Source organism: Hippopotamus amphibius, chromosome 1 (genome assembly GCF_030028045.1).
Source record: "Hippopotamus amphibius kiboko isolate mHipAmp2 chromosome 1, mHipAmp2.hap2, whole genome shotgun sequence".
In the NCBI taxonomy this organism is placed as follows: domain Eukaryota; kingdom Metazoa; phylum Chordata; class Mammalia; order Artiodactyla; family Hippopotamidae; genus Hippopotamus; species Hippopotamus amphibius.
The window spans coordinates 85,789,182-85,812,108 of NC_080186.1; the positions used below are offsets into that span (position 1 = coordinate 85,789,182).

At 33.8% G+C, this 22,927-nt stretch overlaps 1 protein-coding gene across 3 annotated transcripts in view; it reads right to left on the reverse strand.

Annotated features, from left to right (window-relative positions):
* Positions 1 to 22,927, reverse strand: part of DPYD (dihydropyrimidine dehydrogenase) — an 807,016-nt gene that overhangs the window by 572,261 nt on the left and 211,828 nt on the right. For all 3 annotated transcript variants that reach the window (XM_057718457.1, XM_057718467.1, XM_057718475.1), the window contains exon 5: positions 13,995 to 14,156. In XM_057718457.1, the coding sequence (XP_057574440.1) occupies positions 13,995 to 14,156 (162 nt within the window). The remainder of the gene's footprint in view (positions 1 to 13,994; positions 14,157 to 22,927) is intronic.

Sequence of the window (22,927 nt, forward strand, 5' to 3'; positions counted from 1 at the left end):
TTCTAATTTGAGGGTACTTTTTCTCATTTTTATCTTTCTCACTTTCTAAAATGGTACATAATGAAAACAAACACAAATATTTGGTAGCTATAATGTTTCCTCAATTACTCTATTTGCTCTTATTAACCAAGCAATAGCAAACGTAAACTATAGGGAAATCATGACAAATAAAATATTCTTGGAAATTTCAGAATATCTCCACTAGTTGAAGGATATATTATAAAAGGTTAGTTGTATTCTAAATATCCCATAAGAGTCTTATATTTTTGCAAGTATTTAACTTGATTTTATTATAGAATAAAACATAATTTCGGGTCATTTCTAAAGAGAGATTATTTCATCAGTGTAGGTCTAAGAGAAATCTTAATAAAAATAATACACTGGTTTTCATTTTGCTGGTTTCAGTTTCTTTAAGCTATTTAATTAGCAATATGACAGTCTGGTTACCTTTTGAATGCCTGAATGGAGAGCGATTGTTATTTGTGCATCCAAAAGTAAGTTACCTCAAATTACATGCCTTCTAGGAGACGCGTCTATGTAATTTTCTTTGTATCTTGCTTCCTTTTGTGAAAGAAGTCAAAGGAAATACTGAGTACATACTATTCACTGCACTCATCCTTCGAAAAGAAATATTCTTGGACTATCTGACAGTTTCTTCACCACAATTAAACAAGGGACACCAAAAGTGGGAACTGTGTTTCAAACACATCAGAAATAAGGAAAACTTCATGCTATGGCAAACTTCTAGTTATCAAAATTATTAATGCATTAGTGATTCTTAAAAAATGTTTCATTATTTTCTTCTTATTAAAATAGATATTATTGTGAGACATCGCTGGCATGGTAAAAATACTGTGCAATTTGAAATCAGAATATTCTGTTCCATTAAATTTCTACCTTAATTTGTTAAATATCTTTATGTACCCACTATGCACTAGACACTAGCATGAGTAAGACAAACACAGACATTCCAGTAAGTAGTTCCTTGGGTAACACGGTACTCATATATCTTAAATATAGAAAAATTATTACAATGCAATCTGTCCATGTGTAGGATTCATTTTTATACATGGTGCTCTTGGAGCTGGTGAGGAAGAAAAGTTATCTCAGAAGGGAAGAAAGATAACAAATCTTAAAAAAAATGACACGTTATTGTGCAGAAGATTTCACCTCTCTAAATGTCAGCTCTAAAATTAAGAGAGTAATAATTACTTCAACAATTTATTGTGAAGATTGAATAAATCAATGATGATAGGCTCCTGGGATTAATGCTTTCTCTTTATAAGGCACTCTCCTAGGTGCTTAATATTTATATCTCCAGCCCTAAAAATCTTTAAAGCTAGGTATGATTGTTCATTTTATAGACAGCAGAACCGATTCCTAAATTATTATTCTTACATTATAGTTCATATTTTTCTTATGATTAAACTATATGTTCTGTTTGTGATTTAAGGCTACAATTGAATTAAATGGTTAAGTTGACAAAATACAGTTTGAAAACATAGGTGTGTGTGCTTTGGTTATGAGCAGATTTACTGGTCCAAAATCATATGCAGGTTCAAACTAATCAGTACAAGCACTCATTTGCCTTCAGGATTTGCTCCTGCTGTTCTCTGTGCCTTGAATTCTCACCCACTCCTGACTTTACCACACTTGATGAACACCTTTCAGGATTCAGTTTAAATTTTACTTTCTCAACTCAGCTTCCCCTCCCTGCTAGACTCTCACATTACTGTCTGAATGCCCCCCTCTCAGCACTTCATTGTAATTTGCCTCCTAATTGTCTTTCTCTCTCACTAGGCAATAAGCTCCCTGAGGGCTAATATCATTCCTATCTTGTTCATCACTGTATCCGTAGCACCCAGACACTGCCTAGTACCTAGTTAGTCACTCAAATATGTGTTCAATGCTGGAGTTGGAAAATAAAGCTGCCAGGGGCCAGGCAATCCATGTTACAGCTTGCTGGGGACAAAAGGAGAGCTGGGAGGCAACAGGGAGTGATGGAGACATGGTAGGCTGGAGAGGTCATCCCCCATCCTATCAGCTTCAACTGACTGTTAATACGATTTTTCTAGAAACAGCAGTAATGATTAACTACTTATAAGCAGATCAATAAAATAATTAAAAAAAACAGTAATTAGAAGGCAGCCAGAAGTGAAATGTACAGGTCGTTATGTTATATGCCAGATAATCATTTACTAAACTATTTTCAAAGAGCCAGGTTTTCATTATTTTTGCTTTCATTTTCTATTTCATTATTTCTCTATTATTTTCATTTCCTTTCTTCTACTTTTTCAGAATTTATCACCACCACATCCCTCCTCCACCTGTTTCCTCTCTTTCTATCTGCTGAAATTAAACCTGCTTATTCATACATAATCTTTATCTTTTCTGTTATATACACTTAACACAATAAATTTTCATGTAAAAATGACTTTGGCTGAATTTCACATGTTGTCAGTGGAAATTGTTTCATTCAGGTGTAAACATTTTATAATTTCTATTATGATAAACTTTTTAACCCATATATTATTTACAAATGTGTCTTAAATTTGCTGCTATTGCCTTCACTTTGACAATATTTTGATTTTGATTTCTAATTTAGTTGTGTTGTGGAAAAAAAATGCAGCCTGTATGTATTTATTTGGAAACAATATATACATGTATATATACAAACACACACATATATATATACTTTTTTTTTCTTAGTACATGGTCAGTTTTGATAAATATTCCTTCCACAGGTTCATGAAAAGTTGGCACTCACTCTGTATTAGTTGAGTACAGGAACCTTTATAAATGTATTAAATCAACCTAATAAACTTTATTCAAATAAATCTTACAAATTTTGAGTAAGGCCATATTGTAATGTATATGTAAGTTCATAAATGTTATATTTTTAAGGTATTTATTCTTCTTTTCATTAATTATTTTTCTCTTTATTTTCATTAATACATTTTCCCTAAAATTCCACTTTTGTTACATACGAGTATCACTACATTAACTATTTATGGTTAGTATCTGCATGGTATTTCTTTTCTCAACCACCTTATTTTCAAGGTTTCTGCTAAGGTCTTTCTCTTCTAAACATCATATAGCTGTTTGGAGTATTTATTTTTAATTCATAATAGAGTTGCTTATGTTTTAATAAGCAAACTTAATAAATATAAGATATTGTTATTAATTACTTATTTGTATGTATTTCTACTTTCCGCTTAGTGTTTTCTGCTTACCGTATTTTGTATTTGATTCTCTCTCTCTTTTTTTTATATATTTTTATTGGAGTGTAATTGCTTTATAATGTTGTGTTAGTTTCTGCTGTACAACAGTGCATCAACTATGTGTGTACATATATTCCCATATCTCCTCCCTCTTGAGCCTCCCTCCCACCCCCCAGGTCTTCACAAAGGACTGAGCTTCTCTCTCGATGTATGCAGCAGCTTCCTACTAGTTATCTACTTTACATTTGGTAGCATATATATGTCAATGCTACTCTCTCACTACGTCCCAGCCTCCCCATCACCCCTGTGCTCTCTAGTCCGTTCTCTGCATCTGGGTCTTCATTCCTGCTCTGCTACTGTATTCATCAGTACCATTTTTCTAGATTCCATATATATGCATTAGCATACAGTATTTGTTTTTCTCTTTCTGACTTACTTCATTCTGTATGACAGTCTATAGGTCCATCCATCTCACTACAAATAACTTGATTTCATTCCTTTTGTGGCTGAGTAATATTCCATTGTATATATGTACCACATCTTCTTTATTCATTCATGCATGAATGGACATTTAGGTTGTTTCCATGTCCTGGCTATTGTAAACAGTGCTGCAATGAACACTGTGGTACATGTATCTTTTTGAATTATGGTTTTCTCAGTGTATATGCCCAGTAGTGGGATTGCTTAGTCATATGGTAGTTCTATTTTTGGTTTTTTAAGGAGTCTATATACTGTTTTCCATAGTGGCTGTATCAACTTACATTCCCACCAATAGTGCATAAGGGTTCCCTTTTCTCCACACCCTCTCCAGTATTTATTGATGGCCATTCTGACTGGTGTGAGGTGATACCTCATTTTGGTTTTGATTTGCATTTCTCTAACGATTAGTGATGTTAAACATTTTTCATGTGTTTGTTGGCAATATGTATGTAAAGAAATGTAAAGACAAAAGAAGGATGAAAACAAAAGGAAAAATATAAATCTACAAGTAGTAAAATAAAAATAGAAAAATATAGAATATAATTTAAAATAAAATTGAAATTGAAACAAAGCAAAACAAAGGAAAAAAACACATGGAAAAAACACAATATAACAAAAAAGCGCAGTAGAAACAGGAAAAAATAAGTAAAATAAAAACTATTATAAAAATAAAAGCATGAAAAGGAAAAGTAAAGAAAAAGTATGCAAGAATTAAAATTAAAAGCATAAGTTAAAAAAAAAAGAACAGAACAAAGCAAAAAGAACCTAACACATAGGAAAAAGAAAAAAAGGAATATTATCCTGTGGCCTTTGCTGTCAGTGCCACAGCCACAGTGAGCCACAGCCAATCCCTGCTTACCCAGGAAGTCCTCTAATACTTCTAGGTAGGTCTCTGGACCTGCTGTGGGCACTGTGGGGCCAGCTCAGACTCTGATCTGGCCTTACTCCCATGTGTGCTTGCCCTCAAAGTCCACAATTGCCTCCAAAGTCCACAGCCTCAATTGCAGCAACACTCGTCGTCTATTCAAGTATGCTCCTGTAACTGCAAGGAGATATTTCCCTTTTTTCCTCTTTGGTTGCACAGCCCCTGGTGTTCAGCTTTGGATTTGGCCCCACCTGTGTGTGGGCTGTCCTCAGGCATCTCTGTTCCCCTCCCAGGCAAGTAGGGCGAAAACAGTGGCTGATTAGGGCTCACTTGCTCACTCAGGCCAGGGGAGGGGAAGAGATATGGCAGTCACAGATGAAATGTTTGGAGGGTGTGTGTGGTGGCAGAGGCCAGCATACAGTCGGAAGAGCCTGAGGCATGCCATGCGTTCTCCCAGGGAAGTTGGCCCCGGATTGCAGGACCCTTGGCAGTGGCGGGCTGCACCAGCTGCCAGGAGTATGTGGACAGTGACCTGCCTTGCACACAGGACCCTTGGTAGCTGCAGTGGCTAGCTCTGGGTGCTGATATGACAGCCATGGCTTGTGTTGGTGCATGTGTATGCATTGCCGTGCCATCTGTGAGTGCACAGTGCAGGAAGCTCCTATGGAGGGCTGCCTCTCAAGCAGCCTGAAACAAAGGTCTTCTGCCTCTCCTACAGGCCCAGGTTTTTCCCCAGACTCCCTTCTGGCTAGCTGTGGCACACTAGCCCCGCTAGGCTGTCCTAATGCAGCCAACCCCAGTGATCTCCATGGGTGTGACCTCTGAGGCCCATACCTCGGTGCCCAGCCCCCACCTGCCCCACTTGGTGAGCAGACAAGGCTCTCAGGCTTGGAAGTGCTGGTTGGCACCAATCCTCCATGCAGGGATCTCTCTGCTCTGCCTTCCACACACCTATTGCTGCCCTCTCCTCCGAGGCTCTGAAACTCCCCTCCATCCCTACCAATGAGGGGGCTTCCTAGTGTGTGGAAACTTTTCCCCCTTCACAGCTCCCTCGCAGACGGGCAGGTCCTGTCCTGATTCCTTTGTCTCTTTTTTTCTTCCTTTTTTCTTTTGCTCTACCCAGTTATGTGGGGATTTTCTTGCCTTTTTGGAAGTCTGAGGTCCCCTGCCAGTGTTCAGTAGGTGTTCCGTAGCAGCTGTTCCACAAGTAGATGTATTCTTGACGTATTTGTGGGGAGGAAGGTGATCTCCACGTCTTACCTCTGCCATTTTCCTGTGAACCCTCTCTTTTGTTTTTTATATTTTCTTTCCTGTCTCTCACTGGATTAAGTTTTCTACCCAGCCTCCCTTCTTTGATTCTATGATTGTTCAGCAGTTACAGGTTGCATTTCTGTATTTTTTGTGATTAGCTTTTAATTTTTATCATAGGTATGTCAATGTTTTTAAAAACATGTTCTCAAGTTATCAAGTATCTGTCTTCTCCCAACACAAAAGGCCCTTAGCACCCTTAAATACCCACTGTGCTCCCCCACGCCCATCTCAAACACCTTCCTTGACAATTTTATATAGAATTTTATGTCTATCTTTATTTTTAACACCTCAAAATGAGTTGTTATCATTACCTTACAGTTAATGATTAATTTTATTTGCCACTCTATTTTGCTGGTTTCTTGCTCATCATTTCTTACATCTCTCTCTCTCTTTCATCCCAAGTTTGTCTCAGTCATGCTGAAGCATAACTTTTAGCAGTTCTTATAACAAAGTGACTAATAAGCCACCTTAGGTTTTAAATGCTTAAAATACCTTTACTCATGTTTGTATTGCTAAGGGATAAATACAGTTCTTTATCTTAGTTCTTTAAAAAAAGTGTTCCTGGCTTCTAACATCTATGAATGTTGATGAAAAGTCTGGGGTCATTCTAAATGTTGCTTGGTTTTAAAGTAATCTCTTTTCTCTTTTTCTGGAAGCTGATTCTTTTGAGATCTTTGGCATTTCACAATATTACAATTGTGTGTCTAATTGAGGAGCTTACATCTTTCCTTTCTTTCGGAAAATTCTCTACCATAACTGCCTTAAGGCTGCCCTTCACCAATCTCTTTCTACTCCATTTGTAAATTTAACTTTTTACTGGTATTTTTTACTACAGTGAATATTTCCAATCAACTATTTTTCATACCAAATACATTGTTGTTTTTTTTTTCATAATTTTACCTTATTTTTATGGATACTATTTTTGTCTATTTATTTTAAAGGCCTGATTACGGTATTATTTTTGGTTTCATTAGGATAAAATCATCTATCGATTGAGTCTTTTGATTATCACTGGCAGCATTAGCTTTTTTAATGTGGTTTGAACTTTTTGCTCCAGACTTACTCTGAGAGAACGTTTTCTGTCTTTGAACTTACCCTCTTGCTTCTTTCATCAAGTCTGTGGTGGCCTCCACCAAGCATCATTCCTCTCCCTTTGCCCCACTGCAGAACCAGGTCTCTTACTGGAAGTCCAGGGCTCCAGTCCCCAGGTGATATTTAGAGATAACACAGAAGCAAGTTACTGGACCACTAGGCACGTGCCTAAAACGGTGGGGCACAGTGCTCTCTGCTTCTCTCTGCAGCTTCACATGAGCCTTGGCCCTGTACCTATTCTTTTTTTTAAACTTTCTACCAGGGGTAGGTGAATCCAGTCCTCTACCATGTATGTTTTTGGTGTTTATTATCCCATACTAGTCAAACTCCCCAGAAGCCCCTGATTGCTTATGAAGAGCCTAGCAGACAGTGGCCCAAGTCCCCTGTTTACTGCTCAATATTTCTATACTATTTCTGGCCCCAAAATGTGTTTATTTTCCTTTTTACTTCAGCTATCAATTTTTCGTGTGTGCTTATTCTATTTCATTTATTATTACACTTTGGAGCAAACAAGTATTTAAATTTTCACTCATACCATGATGGCTCTTACAAGTGATGCATGTTGATATACTATTACTGCTTTATACTACTACTCATCAAATATATTTATGAAAAAAAATATATTTTTAAGTTGTTAAGATTCAAACAAATGAAAATCCATCCTTCTACACTGTAAGGGGTCCATAAGAGTATATACATTTGAACTTATAAAAAACAAATTTAAAAAAATTAATAGCAAATAATCTTAACAACCATGCAATTTAGTAAATTTCAATGTTATTGCCCCAAATCTCTGAAATTTTTGTGTTAAAACTCTAGATACTAATATACAGTTTTAAGACAAACTAAAATATTGTGATGAAAATCATCTAGCAATTTACCCAGTCCTGCAGTTTTATTATCCATCATTGTGCCAGCAATGAGTACTTTGTTAATTGAAGTATAATTGCTTTACAATGTTGTATTAGATTTACTGTACAGCAAAGAGAATCAGCTATACATATACATATATCCACTCTTTTTTGGATTTCCTTCCCATTTAGGTCATCACAGAGCAGTGAGTAGAGTTCCCTGTGCTATACAGTAGGTTTTCATTAGTTACCTATTTTACACATAGTAGCAATAGTGTATATATGTCAATCCCAATCTCCCAATTCACCTCACCCCCCTTTTGTACTGAGTATATTTAGTGAAATCTATCAAGACGTTATTACTTTCTATTAATCATTGCATTAAGACCGAAAGGAGAGACACAAATGAAGCCTGAATAGACATTATTTATGTCTGCATACCCAAAAGCAACCCTCTTGATTTTATTGGTACAAACTATTGATTTTATTACTGTTTAATGCATTATCTTTCATGTACATCTTAGTTCTCTCAGAAATACTTTTTTCTTCTTTTGTATGAACAGTATTCACAAACTATCAATAACATTGTTTTAAAATAAAAGAGTGGTATGGAGAAATTTTATTCAAAGATGATACAAGTTTGGGACAATAACACAAGTGTGAGATGTCATCAATCTAACAACTATTCACTAATCCATATTCTATTTATGGATGAACTGCAAAAGGTATTAGCTCTAAATATTGGTTATTATCCATAAATATTGGTTACTATCCATTATCATGGTAATATATCTTAGATTAGACATGTGAACTGGCAGATCTTATTAACCAGTATGCCAAACTATCATAAATGTGCTAGACTCATTCTTAAATTTACTTATAGACCAGTTATCACAAAATCAGGTGTAGGTTTTCCTAATTAATATAAAACTTTAGATAAAATCTTAAACTTCAGGGCCTCAATTGCACAGGCCCTTTCCAAGGCCTTGCATTTAAATTTGTAGTAGTATTTTTGTGTAATTCTTCAAAGAAGGCACCCAAAGTTTATCATCTCAGGCCCCATGAATCCTGAGTACTGGCTGTATAATAATCCTTCAATGGCAAGAAGAAAAGAAAAAACAAAAGCTTTTTGGTAACATGCATAAATGAAGACAACGACTAAGCCATATGTGTTTGTCTTACACAACCTATTTTAATAAGTTGCTTCATATCTAACCGAAAATGAGGTACAGCGACCTCATTTTGTGAGTTGTAAGGTACAGTGACTGAGGTATTTGTGGCTGAATCAACAAAGTGTAACACTGTGAGCCTGCAGCCAGAAAACCCAAGTTTACATTGACTTTGTATCAATAAATTATAACATTAGGTGGGACAGTGAGAGTTTGTGAAATAATGGGAATTAAATGCTTTGTACTCTAGATCTGCCCTTTATTACATATGAACTTGGGTAAGCCTCTTGTTACTCATACAAAAAATGAAGGTGATAACAATTATTTAGAGTTTTTTGAGTATCAGTCAAGTTCTAAGTAAAGCACCTAACACTGTCCAGGCCTAAAGGAGTTTGTTTAACTAATTATGATTTTCTAATCATTTTGATCCTTGGCTTGCTCATGCCCAAAATGGGAAAAACTTTAGCTAATTTACATGTCTTAGTAGTTTTCAATCAGCATTTTAAAGCGAGATATTATAAAAAAGCATTGAAGTGTTGTGCAAGTATGGAGTATTATGACTCTACATTTTCCTCCTACCTGATCCTATCCTTTGTACTAAGGTCGAATCACCTACAAAACCAAATAACAAAAATTAATGAAGATTGGATTATTAGTCTAAGGATGCTAATGTAAATGCATATGCCTTATTAGTTTGTTAAGAAATTTTCCTTTTTGGTTTGAATTATTTCCTGAAACTACAATGTTTCTCAGGACATGTTGTATGTAGAAGCAGCCTACAACAACACTTAATTCTAATCAATGCTCAATCAATGTTTGTTTGATTAATTGAATCCTTACCTAGTGGGAGCTTAATACACTGGGTGTTCATACAAGCCAGTTTTCCTGGGATAGTCCTGGTTTGTTTCTGCTGCATTGAGTTAACAATTAATAGTGTTCTCACTCACTCTCCAAAGTATCTCAGTCATTTGATTAATGTACTTATAAAGGAATCGACATAACACACAGTGTGTATTCAATCTCACATTTCAGTTTATGCACTTTTTCTTAATAATTGACTTTAATATGAGGACTGCACCTAAATTTTTTCTTCATCACTACTTATCTATTTGACAGATAGGATGCATCATAAAAATACATTATTTGAGAGAGGACATGCAATACTTTATTATTTATTAGTGTACATGTGTCTATATTCTCTTCCAACATACCTATAGAAGGCAAAAGTTTAAGGCTTTTAGTGACTCCATGTTCAAGGTGAAGATGTGGTAGAAATAATATTTGTCCTATTAAAATAATCACTAACTCAAGTAATCATGTTCCTTCTTCATTCACAATTTTTAAACTACTTACTGTAGCATTTAACAAAATATAAATGTTGATGTCATTTAAATAATTTTACTAAGTTACTTTATGTACCCTCATAATACCCTCATAATGGCTGTTTGAATCATATCAGTGTATTTTTTTGTTATGTTATAAGTACTGGTCAATTTGATTTGAACTGTGCCTACTCAATAAAATATAGAAACAAACACAAATAGTATATGATGTATAAATGGTGTATCATGGTAGAATAAGAACTGGGTATTCCAAATGAGAGGTGATATAAAAAACCTGCTGAGAGATACAATTAAAGAAAAATCTAAATAGTCATTCTGTTCTCAGTGAGTCACTCGATTTAGTCTGGAATTCAGTTTGTCAGTTCCATTCTTAACTAAATGTATGGAAAGTAACTATGAAAAAAGTGAGGTATGAAAACTACAATGTCAAGAAGTATATGCCACAAAAAACAGTATATTTAAGGGATTTAAAATAATCTTATAGAACATTTATTGTGAAAAACAAGTACTGTTGTAGACACCGATTTCACAATCTAATGTATTCCTAAAAATTCATAATTGAGGCAGCAATCTTAAGTACTAATCCTCTGAACTTCATTCATTTTAAGATTTAGAGTCAAAATTTAGAACCTTGGAATTTCTATTTTAATTTTTCTAAATTGCCCTTAAAACTCTTTAACATCAGTAGAAGGGAAGTGATTTGACATGCAGCTAATTATCTACTTATAGTTATTTTTCAAACTTTAGAAAATGAGTAGAAGGATGCATTCTCATTTCATTATCCTTTTGCAACAATTCATTAAATTTGAGAGGCAATGAGAGTCTGCTTAACTAAATGTGATAAATATATGATTTCTTAAAAATTCAACTAAATGAGCAAGCACATTTTAAAATAAAATTTTCAGGTGTTACATTTGTGTAGAGAAATTTTAAGACCCTGATGAAATTGATAAGAAAATCCACAGCAAACTACTATTTCCGAAATTAATTTATTGAAGCACTATTGTTATACCTAGCTGAACGAGGAAAAACTGCCTCCTAGAGAGATTTGGAATCATCCTGTAGCTTGTTTGCCCCACAAGCACACAAAAGTGTATGAAGCAAGGTCACCGCAGATATGGGGACAGCAAAGGACTGACAATACAGGACCAAAAAAAAAGTAGCTGAGTAGCTGGTTTCCTGATTTCCCTCATGCTATCCTTTATGGAATTTATTCCTTTTCTATTACAGTCCCTCCAAATCATATGCCCATATTCAAATGGAAAAGTATAAGGTATGGATTTAAATAATAATGGCAGACTACAGAGTTGATATGTTAAAAATAAGTTAGGAAAAACAATTTTGAAAAATATCATACTATTTTACTCTGCTTTCCTAACCTTTGTTTAATTTGGTTGAAAAATAGATTTATATTTCTTTAAAGGTCAAAATCAATCACTGTTTTATCCAACAACCACAACATGAAATTATTTGTATCATGTTCTGCTTTGACTTAAGTGTTCATATCAATAGTTTAAGAGTTTGAAAGAATAATAGTATTTTGCATATTGTTATTTAAAATTTAATAATTTAATATCTTTATTTTCATATTATTTAAAATATTCATACTTTTTCTTTTCACCAGAAGTCAATTAGTTCATTGTATTTTCCCTATTTTTTAAATTGAAGTACAGTTGATTTAGTGTTAGTTTTAGGTGTACAGCATAATGATTCAGTATTTTGCATATTATATTCCATTTAGGTTATTACAAGATAATGAGTATAAGTCCCTGTGCTATATAGTATACCCTTGTTGCTTATTTATTTTATACATAGTAGTTTGTATCTGTTAATTCCACACCCTAATTTGTCCCCCCATTCCCTCTCCCCTTTGGTACCCACGAATTTGTTTTCTATATCTGAGAGTCTATTTCTGCTTATCTTCACAACTTTGACAGTTGGGTAAGTTTAAGTAAACAGCCCTTTGACAGAACTCTCTAAAATAACTTGCCCTAAGTAGTCAACTTAAAAAAAAATGAATGGAAAGCTTTTCTATATAGTTCACTGGGAGATTTTTATTTATGATTTGGTAGATATATTTGAAGCCACAGTAATACAAAGTATAAATGGAATGTAATAAGAAGATACATTCCTATCTAAATTCCATGAGTCACTTAAAGTACATTTAATGCCATCCTAGTCTATGCTATGTCTTAAATAAATAGACTTTGCTTCGGAAAGCAGTGGTAGTAACTTCATTAAAACCAAGTGAGAGTTCTCAGAGGATTGGTATTTCCCTTTCTCCCCCTCTCTGTTTCCTCTCTCTCTCTCTCTCCCTTCTCCTCTCCCCCTCCCTCTCTCCCTCTCTCCCCTTCGCCTTCTCCCTCTCTCTTGTTCAGGTCACTGACAAACTAACAATATTATTTTAACTCATCTTGTTCTGAAATGCAGTGTTAGTTCGTATTGTGTGACCTTTTACTTACTACATCCTTGTAAGCTTGCCCTGTTTTAATGACGAGGCAATGAGTCCCCAAAGAAAAATGTGGAAAAATTCAAGTGAATCTTCCCTATCAACTAAGGATTTTCTCAGGTTGTAAAGATCATACCTTGCACTGGTCAGGTAAGCCTAATGCAATTTTGAATTTGGTAGGAAAAGAAATTAAATCCAAGAATTTATTGCAACAACTCACAACCTCAAATTGTTTCTATTTTCTCCTTCCCAGGAGCCCTTCCTTAGAATTAACCTGTCAGAAAGCAGTAAGGGAATAACCCTGATTTATTACTAAAAGCAAAGTAAGATTTAAGCTTGAGGGATATTATGGGAAGGGTCCTAAAAAGAAAGAATACGTTGTGTTTAAGTTGACAAAATCAGACAGGGAAGTCATTAACTAAAAATCTAGTGTTGACAGGCATTTAATTCAGTCTCCTAGCCAACTGGACCCCACGGATTACAAAATTTTACTGTAACCCCCATATAAGCTGATCATTTAAATGATACATGGGAATTGACCTGGTAGTTGACTCCAAAAAGGAGACCCCAGAGAGAATAAGATGTCCCAGAGAATCAAAGTCATTTTAAAAGGATTCATAAAAGAGAAAGACATGGCCTAAACTTACAGGATAAATAGGGACAAAGTGTTTTCATATTATTTCATTATAAATTTGCATCCAAATAACACACCTGCTTTTAATCCATAAGGCTGCAAAATCTAATATTAAAGAATATTATTCAGTTTCAGGGTGTTTGATAATTCTACAACCTCTATTACTCAAAAAATATTACAGAAGAATGCTGATGCATTATTTCAAGCTGTAAAGATTAAAGACAGTTTCAGGAAAAAGAATCAGTTAAGCAAGATAGTCTTTTCATAATGGTGCCTCCTAGCCACACTCCAATATAAAGTTAGTGAATAAATTCTATTTTCAGATCCTCCAATTTATATAACTTTCAGTCAAAGTATTTTAATAACCTTCTGGGATTACAATTAATTTGACATATGGTTTTAGAAAATTTCATTTTTGAAGCCAAGTTGATGAATAAAAATACTGTTTATGGCACAAAACACACTTTAGCTGTATATCACACTAAAAATGTTGGATATCAACAAAGCATCAAGAATTAAAGTTATTTTAAGATTTTTGCACTTTGAAGGTGAAGAAAATAATGTGCACATCTTACATACCTCAGTAGCAAACTGCTGCAATCCACCAATATTAATTGGTCCCTCTTCAGTGGCATATAAATTGCATCCACCTACACAAAGATCAGAAGTTGGACATACCATTCCACAGGTCAGACCAAGTGGGTTGTCAGAAAAAATCATCTTAGCAGCTCCATAATAGTTCTGCAAAAATAAAATAAAATAAAACAAAATAAAATAAAATAAAATAAAATTTTCTTTATGTAACAATGTATCTCTTAAACACTCAAATTATGACCTTTTTTTTCTATTAGAATATTGGATTGAAAATCAAAATGTGTATAAGATGCAGAGGTTATAATACAGTTTACCATCAGGAGATATCAAGTAATTATTAGCAAAGTAATATATAGGAGTATTCAATATACATTGTATTAATAAATGAATAATTAATCAACTTTGGTAAGTTGAAATTTAAAATATGAATGTTCTATCACTAGTTTTCTTTCATGAGGCATCTAACTCTATCCTGCTATAAATATTTCTTTCCAGTTTTAACAAAGGTTAGTTACATAGATTGCTTGAACAGGCTTAAAACCTAAACCTTAAAAAAAAAATTATGCTCAGGTTATCCTCCATTTAACTAAACTAAAAGCGTCCAGGGCTCTCTTTCCCTTCATTTCATCTGGCCTGTCCATGGATTCTATGTATTGTGAAACTCTGTGTTGACTATTTTCCTTTAATAGCATCCTATCAATCAAATAGCAGACGAAATTCATTATACAGGAGTAAACCTTAACAAGTTTATCCCTAATCACTCCCTTCCACACATTTGACTATTATACATTAGCTTAGACTCTTTTTCATTTCATTAAGAATTTTTGGAACTCAACTTGTTCATAAATTATACAACTACATTATCATTTACTAAATAATGAAGAATACTAAGTTGAGTATTTCAGAAGCATGTTTTACTCTAATAAAAATTAAAAATTGGGCTTAACCAGTATTCCTCAAAGCTGTCAAGTATTTCATAGAAAATAAAGATAATTTTGAGAAACTATAACAGTCAAGATGTCCCTAAGGAGACATGACAACTAAATGAAATGTGTTATTTTGGACAGGATCCTGGATCAGAAAAAGGGCATGAAGTAAAAACAAAGGGAATATGAAGAAACTATAAACTTTAGTTAATAATAATATATTAATGTTTCATTAATTGTAATAAATGTGCTATACAATGCTAGATGTTAATAGTAGGTGAAACTGTGTATGGAAATTCTCTGTAGCATCTTCACAATTTTATAATAAATATAAAAATGCTCTAAAAATACATTTTTAAAAAGAGGTGGTAGAATATATTTAACAATATGAAACATGCATTTATTTTTCTTTGAGCTTTTGTTTAAAGTACTTTTGAAGGTCTCTGAAAACACACATTGCTTCCATAACTAACTTCAATCATAAATACAAGTCCTTATATAAAATACTGATGATAATAAACAAAAACAATAATCTTTACTGTTTATTGACTCTTTACTACATTCCTGGCACTTTCTACCAGATCTTTATTTAAGTTTTAACACCAATCATCTTATATAAGATGTCCAGCACTATATAAAAAATTTCTTAGGTTGCTTTCATGCAACCTAAGTATCCATCAACAAATGAATGGATAAAGAAGATGTGACATGATGGAATATTACAATGGAATATTACTCAGCCATAAAAAAGAATGAAATTGAGTTGTCTGTAGTGAGGTGGATGGATCTAGAGTCTGTCATACAGAGTGAAGTAAGTCAGAAAGAGAAAAACAAATACCGTATGTTAGCACATATATATAGAATCTAAAAGAATGGTACTGATGAACCCAGTAGCTGGGCACGATTAAAGACGCAGATGTAAAGAATGCACTTGAGGGCACAGGGGTGGGGGGAAGTAGAAGCTGGGACGAAGTGAAAGAGTAACGCTGACATATATACACTACCAAATGTAAAACAGATGGCTAGTGGGAAGCTCCTGCATAACACAGGGAGATCAACTCAATGATTGGTGATGACCTAGAGTGGTGGGATAGGGAGGGTGGAAGGGAGGCTCAAAAGGGAGGGAATATGGGGATATATGTATAAATACAGCTGATTCACTTGTTGTACAGCAGAAACTTGCACAACAGTGTAAAGCAATTATACTCCAATAGAGATCTGGAAAATAAAAAGAATAATGTGATGAATCAGCCTAAAAATATGTTAATATAATTTAACATATTAATGGCCAAAAGGAAAAAATGTACCTGGTCCTGTTAGTACATTCAGAAACATATATTCAGAAACATATTCAGATGAAATTCAATACCCATTTGTGACAAAAAATATCGCAAACCAGATTAAAAAGAATCTTTCTTAACATCACAAAGGCTATATCCTTAAAGTTGACAGTAAACATAATTCTTAATGGAGAACAGAAAAAAAATTGGGAAAATGTAAAAATAGAGAGAGGATATAATAATTTCCGTTGCATATCCAGCAGAATCAACAAGTTATTATAATAGACTTCATCAAGCTTTCTGAACATAGAAAAGTCAATAGCATTTTTTAATTTCGGCAATAAGCAATTAGAACAGATAGTAGAAAATAAGATACCAATTTAAAAACTATAAATATATAGAAAGTAACCTAATAAAATGTGCATCTTAGAGAAAATTTTAACACCCTATTAAAAGTCATAAAATAGACCTGAATAAATGGAGAGATTACTACATCCATGGCGGGTTTGATTTAACATTGTAAAGATATCAATTATCTCCAAAATTTTTTCTTTAAATTTCACCAGCACTGACTGCTGGATCCTTCCTCCAAAATTCACCCTGGACAAACCATGAAAGAGGGAAAGAAGCATGGATCAGAGAATCTTACAACGACAACATCGAAACAAACAAAGAAAAACTGCAAGAAACACATCTGAAGACAAAAGAAGATTCATGATTTAATGTGGATGGAAACTGTCAGTGTGGGGGATTTTCAGTGATACCCCTTACATCCTCCACTTACAAAGGTAATTTTGCTTAGCTGAGCCAAGAAGCTATTGTAACATTACTCTACAGATAATGACTGAGCAGTGAAAGAAACTCATGATTCTACTCCATTTATAAATGATCAAAATATGAAAATCTTAAATAAAATATCAGGTGATGAAATTTAAAAAAAAACAGAACTGCTATATTGTAACAGAGACAAACTTTTAAATATTGGCCCTGGCATTTACTAGCAGGGTAACTTTAGCCAGACTGTTTAACCTATCTAACCCTCAGTTTTCTAATCTGCAAAATGGGGATAGTATTACACCCAACTCATAGTGCTGTTGTGAGGATTCAATGCCAGAATATATGTAAATTACTTAGTATAGCGATTGGTAATTAGAAAATACTCAATAAATATTAACCTTTTTTATTATTAAAAAAATTTCTAGGAATAAGAAAAGATAGAATTAAATCCCTGATAATCAGAGAAAAAAATAAATAAATGAAGCACACCCACAGGTCATCCAGAAAGTAAAATGAGCAGATAAAATCTTTAATTTTAATAAAAATTCAGGCAAAAAATAAATAGATGAAACAATAAAAATATAATTAGAATATTGTAATCTGTTAAAAAAGAATCAAGCTGACATTCTATAACTGAATAAAATGTTTAAAAATAGATCTAGGGACTTCCCCAGTGGTGCAGTCGTTAAGAATCCACTTGCCAATGCAGGGGACACAGGTTCGAGCCCTGGTCCAGGAATATCCCACATGCTGTGAAGCAACTAAGCCCGTGTGCCACAACTACTGAACCTGTGCTCTAGAGCCCATGAGCCACAACTATTGAGCCCACGTGCCACAACTACCGAAGCTCACGTGCCTAGAGCCTGTGCTCCACAACAAGAGAAGCCACCGCAATAAGAAGCCCGCACACCACAATGAAGAGTAGCACCTGCTCTCTGCAACTAGAGAAAGCCCATGTGCAGCAACAAAGACCCAACACAGCCAATAAATAAATAAATAAATTTATTTATTTATTTAAAAAAAATAAAAATAGATCTAAATGCATGGTTTTAACAGTATTCACGGTGGTTTAACAATATTTCTCTTATTCAAAGTGTCTCCTTAGCAATCAGCAGTCACATCTGACACATGTAAATGTTTCTTCAGTACACTTTGAACCCAAGTGAACTTTTTGGCCAACCCAATACATTCAACTGATTTTTAAAAGGGTTCCAAGACAATTCAATAGATAAAGAACATTCTCTTCAACAAGTGATGCTGTAATAACCAAATTCCATATGCAAAAGAATGAAGCTGAATCTCTACCTGACACCATAAAAAAAAGTTAACTAAAAATAGATCACAGGTCTAAATTTTAGAGCTAAATCTATAAAACTCTTAGGAGACAACACAGGAATAAATCTTCACAACCTTGGATTAAGCAATTGTTTTTAGATATGGCAACAAAACACAAGCAACAGCAAAAAAATAGATAAACTGGATTGCATCAAAATTAAAAGGACAATCAGAAAAGTTAAAAGACAACCATAGAAGAGGAGAAAAACCACACATGATAGGAAATTTGCATCTTGAATATCTAAAGAATATCTACAACTCACTAATAAACAAATAGCCAATTAAAATGAGCAAAAATGGCCAACGAGCATAATAAATGATGCTCAACATAATCTATTAGAGAAATGCTAGTCAAAATGACAATGAAATGTCACTTCTCACATACTTGGATGGCTATAGTCGAATGAAAAGTGTGGGCAAGGATGTGAAGAGATTGGAACCCTCATACACTACTGATGGGATTGGAAAATGAGGTAGCTGCTTTGAAAAATAGTTTGGCAGTTCCTCATAAGTTTTAAAAATAAAGTTACCATGAGATACAGCAATTTCACTCTTTGGTGTACACCCAAGAAAATTTACAACATATATGTATGGAAAACTTTGTACACTAATGTTCACAGTATTATTATTCCTAATGGCTGAAACATAAAAACAACTCAACTGGCCATCAACCGATGAAAGCCTAGAAAAAAAATGTTGTATAGCCATATAATCTACGTTATTTGGCAATAAAAAGTAATGGTAAATGCTACAACATGGCTGAACCTTGAAAATACTATGCTAAATGAAAGAAGCCATTCACAGAAGACTACATATTATATGACTGCATTTATAGAAAATATCTAGAAAAGGCAAAACTAAAGAGACAAAGCAGATTGATAATTGCCTATGACTGTGGGTCTGAGAAGACATGGAAAACAGCTGCTAATGGATACACAATTTCATTTTGGGATGATAAAATATGCTCAGTTTCATTGTGGTAATGATTATAATTCTGCAAATACATTCACCATCATTGAACTGGGCACTTTACATCGGCAAATTGTATGGGATATGAATTATATCTCAATAAAGCTGTCATATTTTAAAATGTACACTTACAGGACTGGGAATTATATAGGCAATGTGTAAGGCAATAAAAAACCATTCTTGTGAAAAACAGAATTTTTTAATAAAGGGATATTTGAATAAGATTGTTAAATTAGTTGCAAAACTGGACAATATCCTAGAAGGCAATAAAACATAACTTTTGCAGTTATATTTTCTACTGAATGGAAATAATTTGCATCTCTACTGTACACAAATATTAAAGTAAATATATAAATTTGCAGTCTAAAATTTTAATTAATATTAGTTCTTCTTCCTAAAAATTAAATAATACTTAGGTCTCACCCTTTATTTACTTACAAAATGCTTTTGTATGATAACAGTAAACAGATACGGACTTATCTCATTGGTCATTCGTCTGCTTTTGGATAATTTTTCCTAATGGTAAACATTAAACAAACCATTCATAATGAACAGTTACTAACTTAAAATTAATTGGTCTATTCCTAAGCAAACTTCCTTAGTTCCTACTTAAACTCATTGATCCACTAACTCAGCACCTGCAATTAAGCAGGCAGTTAATCACTGCTAGAGAAAATCTCCAAGTCATTGTCAGCATTCTTTCCTCATTTTACTTGACACCTCAGGAACATCTGACATGACTGATTAACAAATATTTATTGACTGACTCACTCACTAAAAAATCCTATTGCATAATTAGAAGATTTTATAATACAAAAACAGTATCATGGCAAAAAGATGTTAATTGCAGATAACTTTTACAGATATTTGAGAAAAAAATGCAGAAAGAATATAATCTAATTAAACACCTAAGGACCTTTCCACAAGAATGTTGATTGTTTTATGAGCCCCAAATTAGTTTCAAGACTGCACATAAAATAATGACAGAAGAGAAAGATACATATTTCGTTTTAAAATGAAACAAACAAAACATTTAAAATTACACTTATGGCTCACGATTTCCTAGAGCTGTCAAACTTACCAGGGCCTGATCTGTCACAGCCTATCAGTGACAATAAAACTGTCTAGTAATTCTTCAACACTCTCACGACTCCAAGTGTAACCCTTACACCAAAATAAAATTATAGGAGGCTATAAATTTTTTAAAAATTAATAAGAATTACTGAATGTTTCTTAAATTTAAAAATCACCATGACAATTTTTTAAAGGCAAATATATACTCCCTGATATCAAAATGATTTACTATTAGAGTAAGAAGTCATTTCAGGCTAAGGTTTAGAATCAGCTTTAGAATTGGTGGCATTCAAAATGACTGGAGGTGACAGAACTAAAAGATGAGAGGGAATGACATACAATCATTGTGGATTGAAATGAGTAAATAATCCAAAAATGTTCAGGATATGTTTTGGTGTAATAACTTGGCAATTTGGCTAGAGTAGTTCATTCACTCACTTAGAAAATGATGATTAGGAGATATATTTGGAAAATGTGCTTGGACCTAATTATGGAGAATTTTCACGGCCAATATAAAGGTTTGGTATTTACTTGAAGTTTTTTAATAGAAGGGTGCCAGTACTAAGGGACCAACTAGGAAGACTACCGTATAGATGATGTGGAAAGTCTCAGAAAGGGAGTGGAAACACAAGGAATGTGAAGAAGACACAATTTAAAGCTAAAAAAAAAGAGAAAGCTTTGGCATATATCACAGAATACAGAAACATGGTTTTGAAAATGGGCTGAGACAACATTTAGCAATGATTCAGAAGTCACCTTTGCAATCCACCTCTTACAAATAACTGAAGAAATGGTAGATAACTCCATGTGTAGAGATCTGGGTACTCAGAGTCAGACATTCAGAAACCTATTAGAAGGGGAACACTTCCTCAGCTCTTCCCATCAAGAACGTCAAGATCAATATCAATTATTTCTCTCATGGTAAGTGGGAAGATTTCTTGAGCCCTCCTTCTAAATAAGAGTTTTGACTCCAATTCTGTGAGCTCTTAAACCTTTCTGAAAGTAAAGGCTATAACATTTAAATTTAGAAGGGTACTTTAAAGACACCCCAGCAGTCTCCTTCTAGAAAATATACAACCACTTCAATTGGTTTCTACATGTTACCCAGTAACAAGTATTTTAGTCTTCTGCTGTGTGAAAGAAAAAAATGTACGGGGCTATGGTAGGGTGCATAAAAAAATAAATATCTGATCTTTTGTACACAAATTTATTTTACATATAAAGGATGAGGACTTTTACCTTTCTCTGAACAAAAATCTAAAAGACAAAAATGATACTTGATACGTTTGTTGTTTTTATATTAACACAAAAGAACAGGCATTGAATGTTCTCCAGTCCATCAACTTACCCAAGTATCTTGCCAGTGTTGAATTTTCTATTACACATTGGGATTTTTAAAGCATATTCTAAGGTACAACATGTGCCATTTATGTGAGTTAATTTTAAGATAACTTTTATCCTTTGTTTTTTGTTTTAAAGTTACCGCTTGAAACTGCATTAGTGTCATCTCTCTACAATTTAATTATTTTTAAAGTCATTATCAAGAAACACGAAAAACTCACAAGCCAGCTATTCTCTCATATGGTATAACTATTTTAACAAATAGTTCTATCATATCCAGCCCTTCATGTCACTACAGCATTATCAATACAGCTGGTGGATTTATTTTAAAGTGTTCTTCCTTCTTCCAATGAGTGTTTTCACAGATGGAAGCACCCTTCCAAGATAAACTCCAATCTGTTGCATTTAAAAAATACTTGGGATAAACTTCAATAAGTTTGCATGTGTGAGAAGGGTGAATTAACATTACTTGTATTTCTGCTTTGAGCGATATAATGGTGAGTATAATGATGTACATTAGTTGAACAGAAAATATCTCTAGTAGCACATACAAAAAGTACCGGCAAAAAGACATCCCTCGCAGTCACCATCCCTCAAGAAACAACCTATGGATCTTCACATATTTGGCAAAGGAGAGGTGGGGATATATCATAAACAGAAGACACAAAAATTGCTGCCCTCATAGTACTCCATTCTTGTGGAGACAAATAGAGACAGAGAATAGGTTTGGCTTCTTTTATTCTGAAAATCCTCCCTTCATACCACATACATTAATTTTAGAAAAATTGTACATAAGTAGACTTTAGAACTATAAATTTATTTTAGTCTCACTTGATGTATAAGGAAGTAAAAACTCATTCTTGTAGAAAGTAAAATTTTTGTCTGACCTCGAGATGCTAAACTAGAAAATGCACATTCAAGTGCACACACACATGGGCTTCAGAGCCATACACTCCTGGATTTGAATCATGCTTATGCCATATGATTGGAGGATAATGTAATGTGTCTTAGCCTAGGTTTCATCACTTAAGAAATACAGAACAAAATTCCTTCTTAATTAGTCACATTTATGTTAAATTTTTTTAAACACCTGACACCTATAAGATGCCTATTACATTATGTAGCATAGGATAAATTTAATAAATTTAAGTCTCCATCCCAGCCCCTAGGCTTTTTCTTCCTAAAAAGGTTTCTTAAAATGTTAATTCTAAGAGTT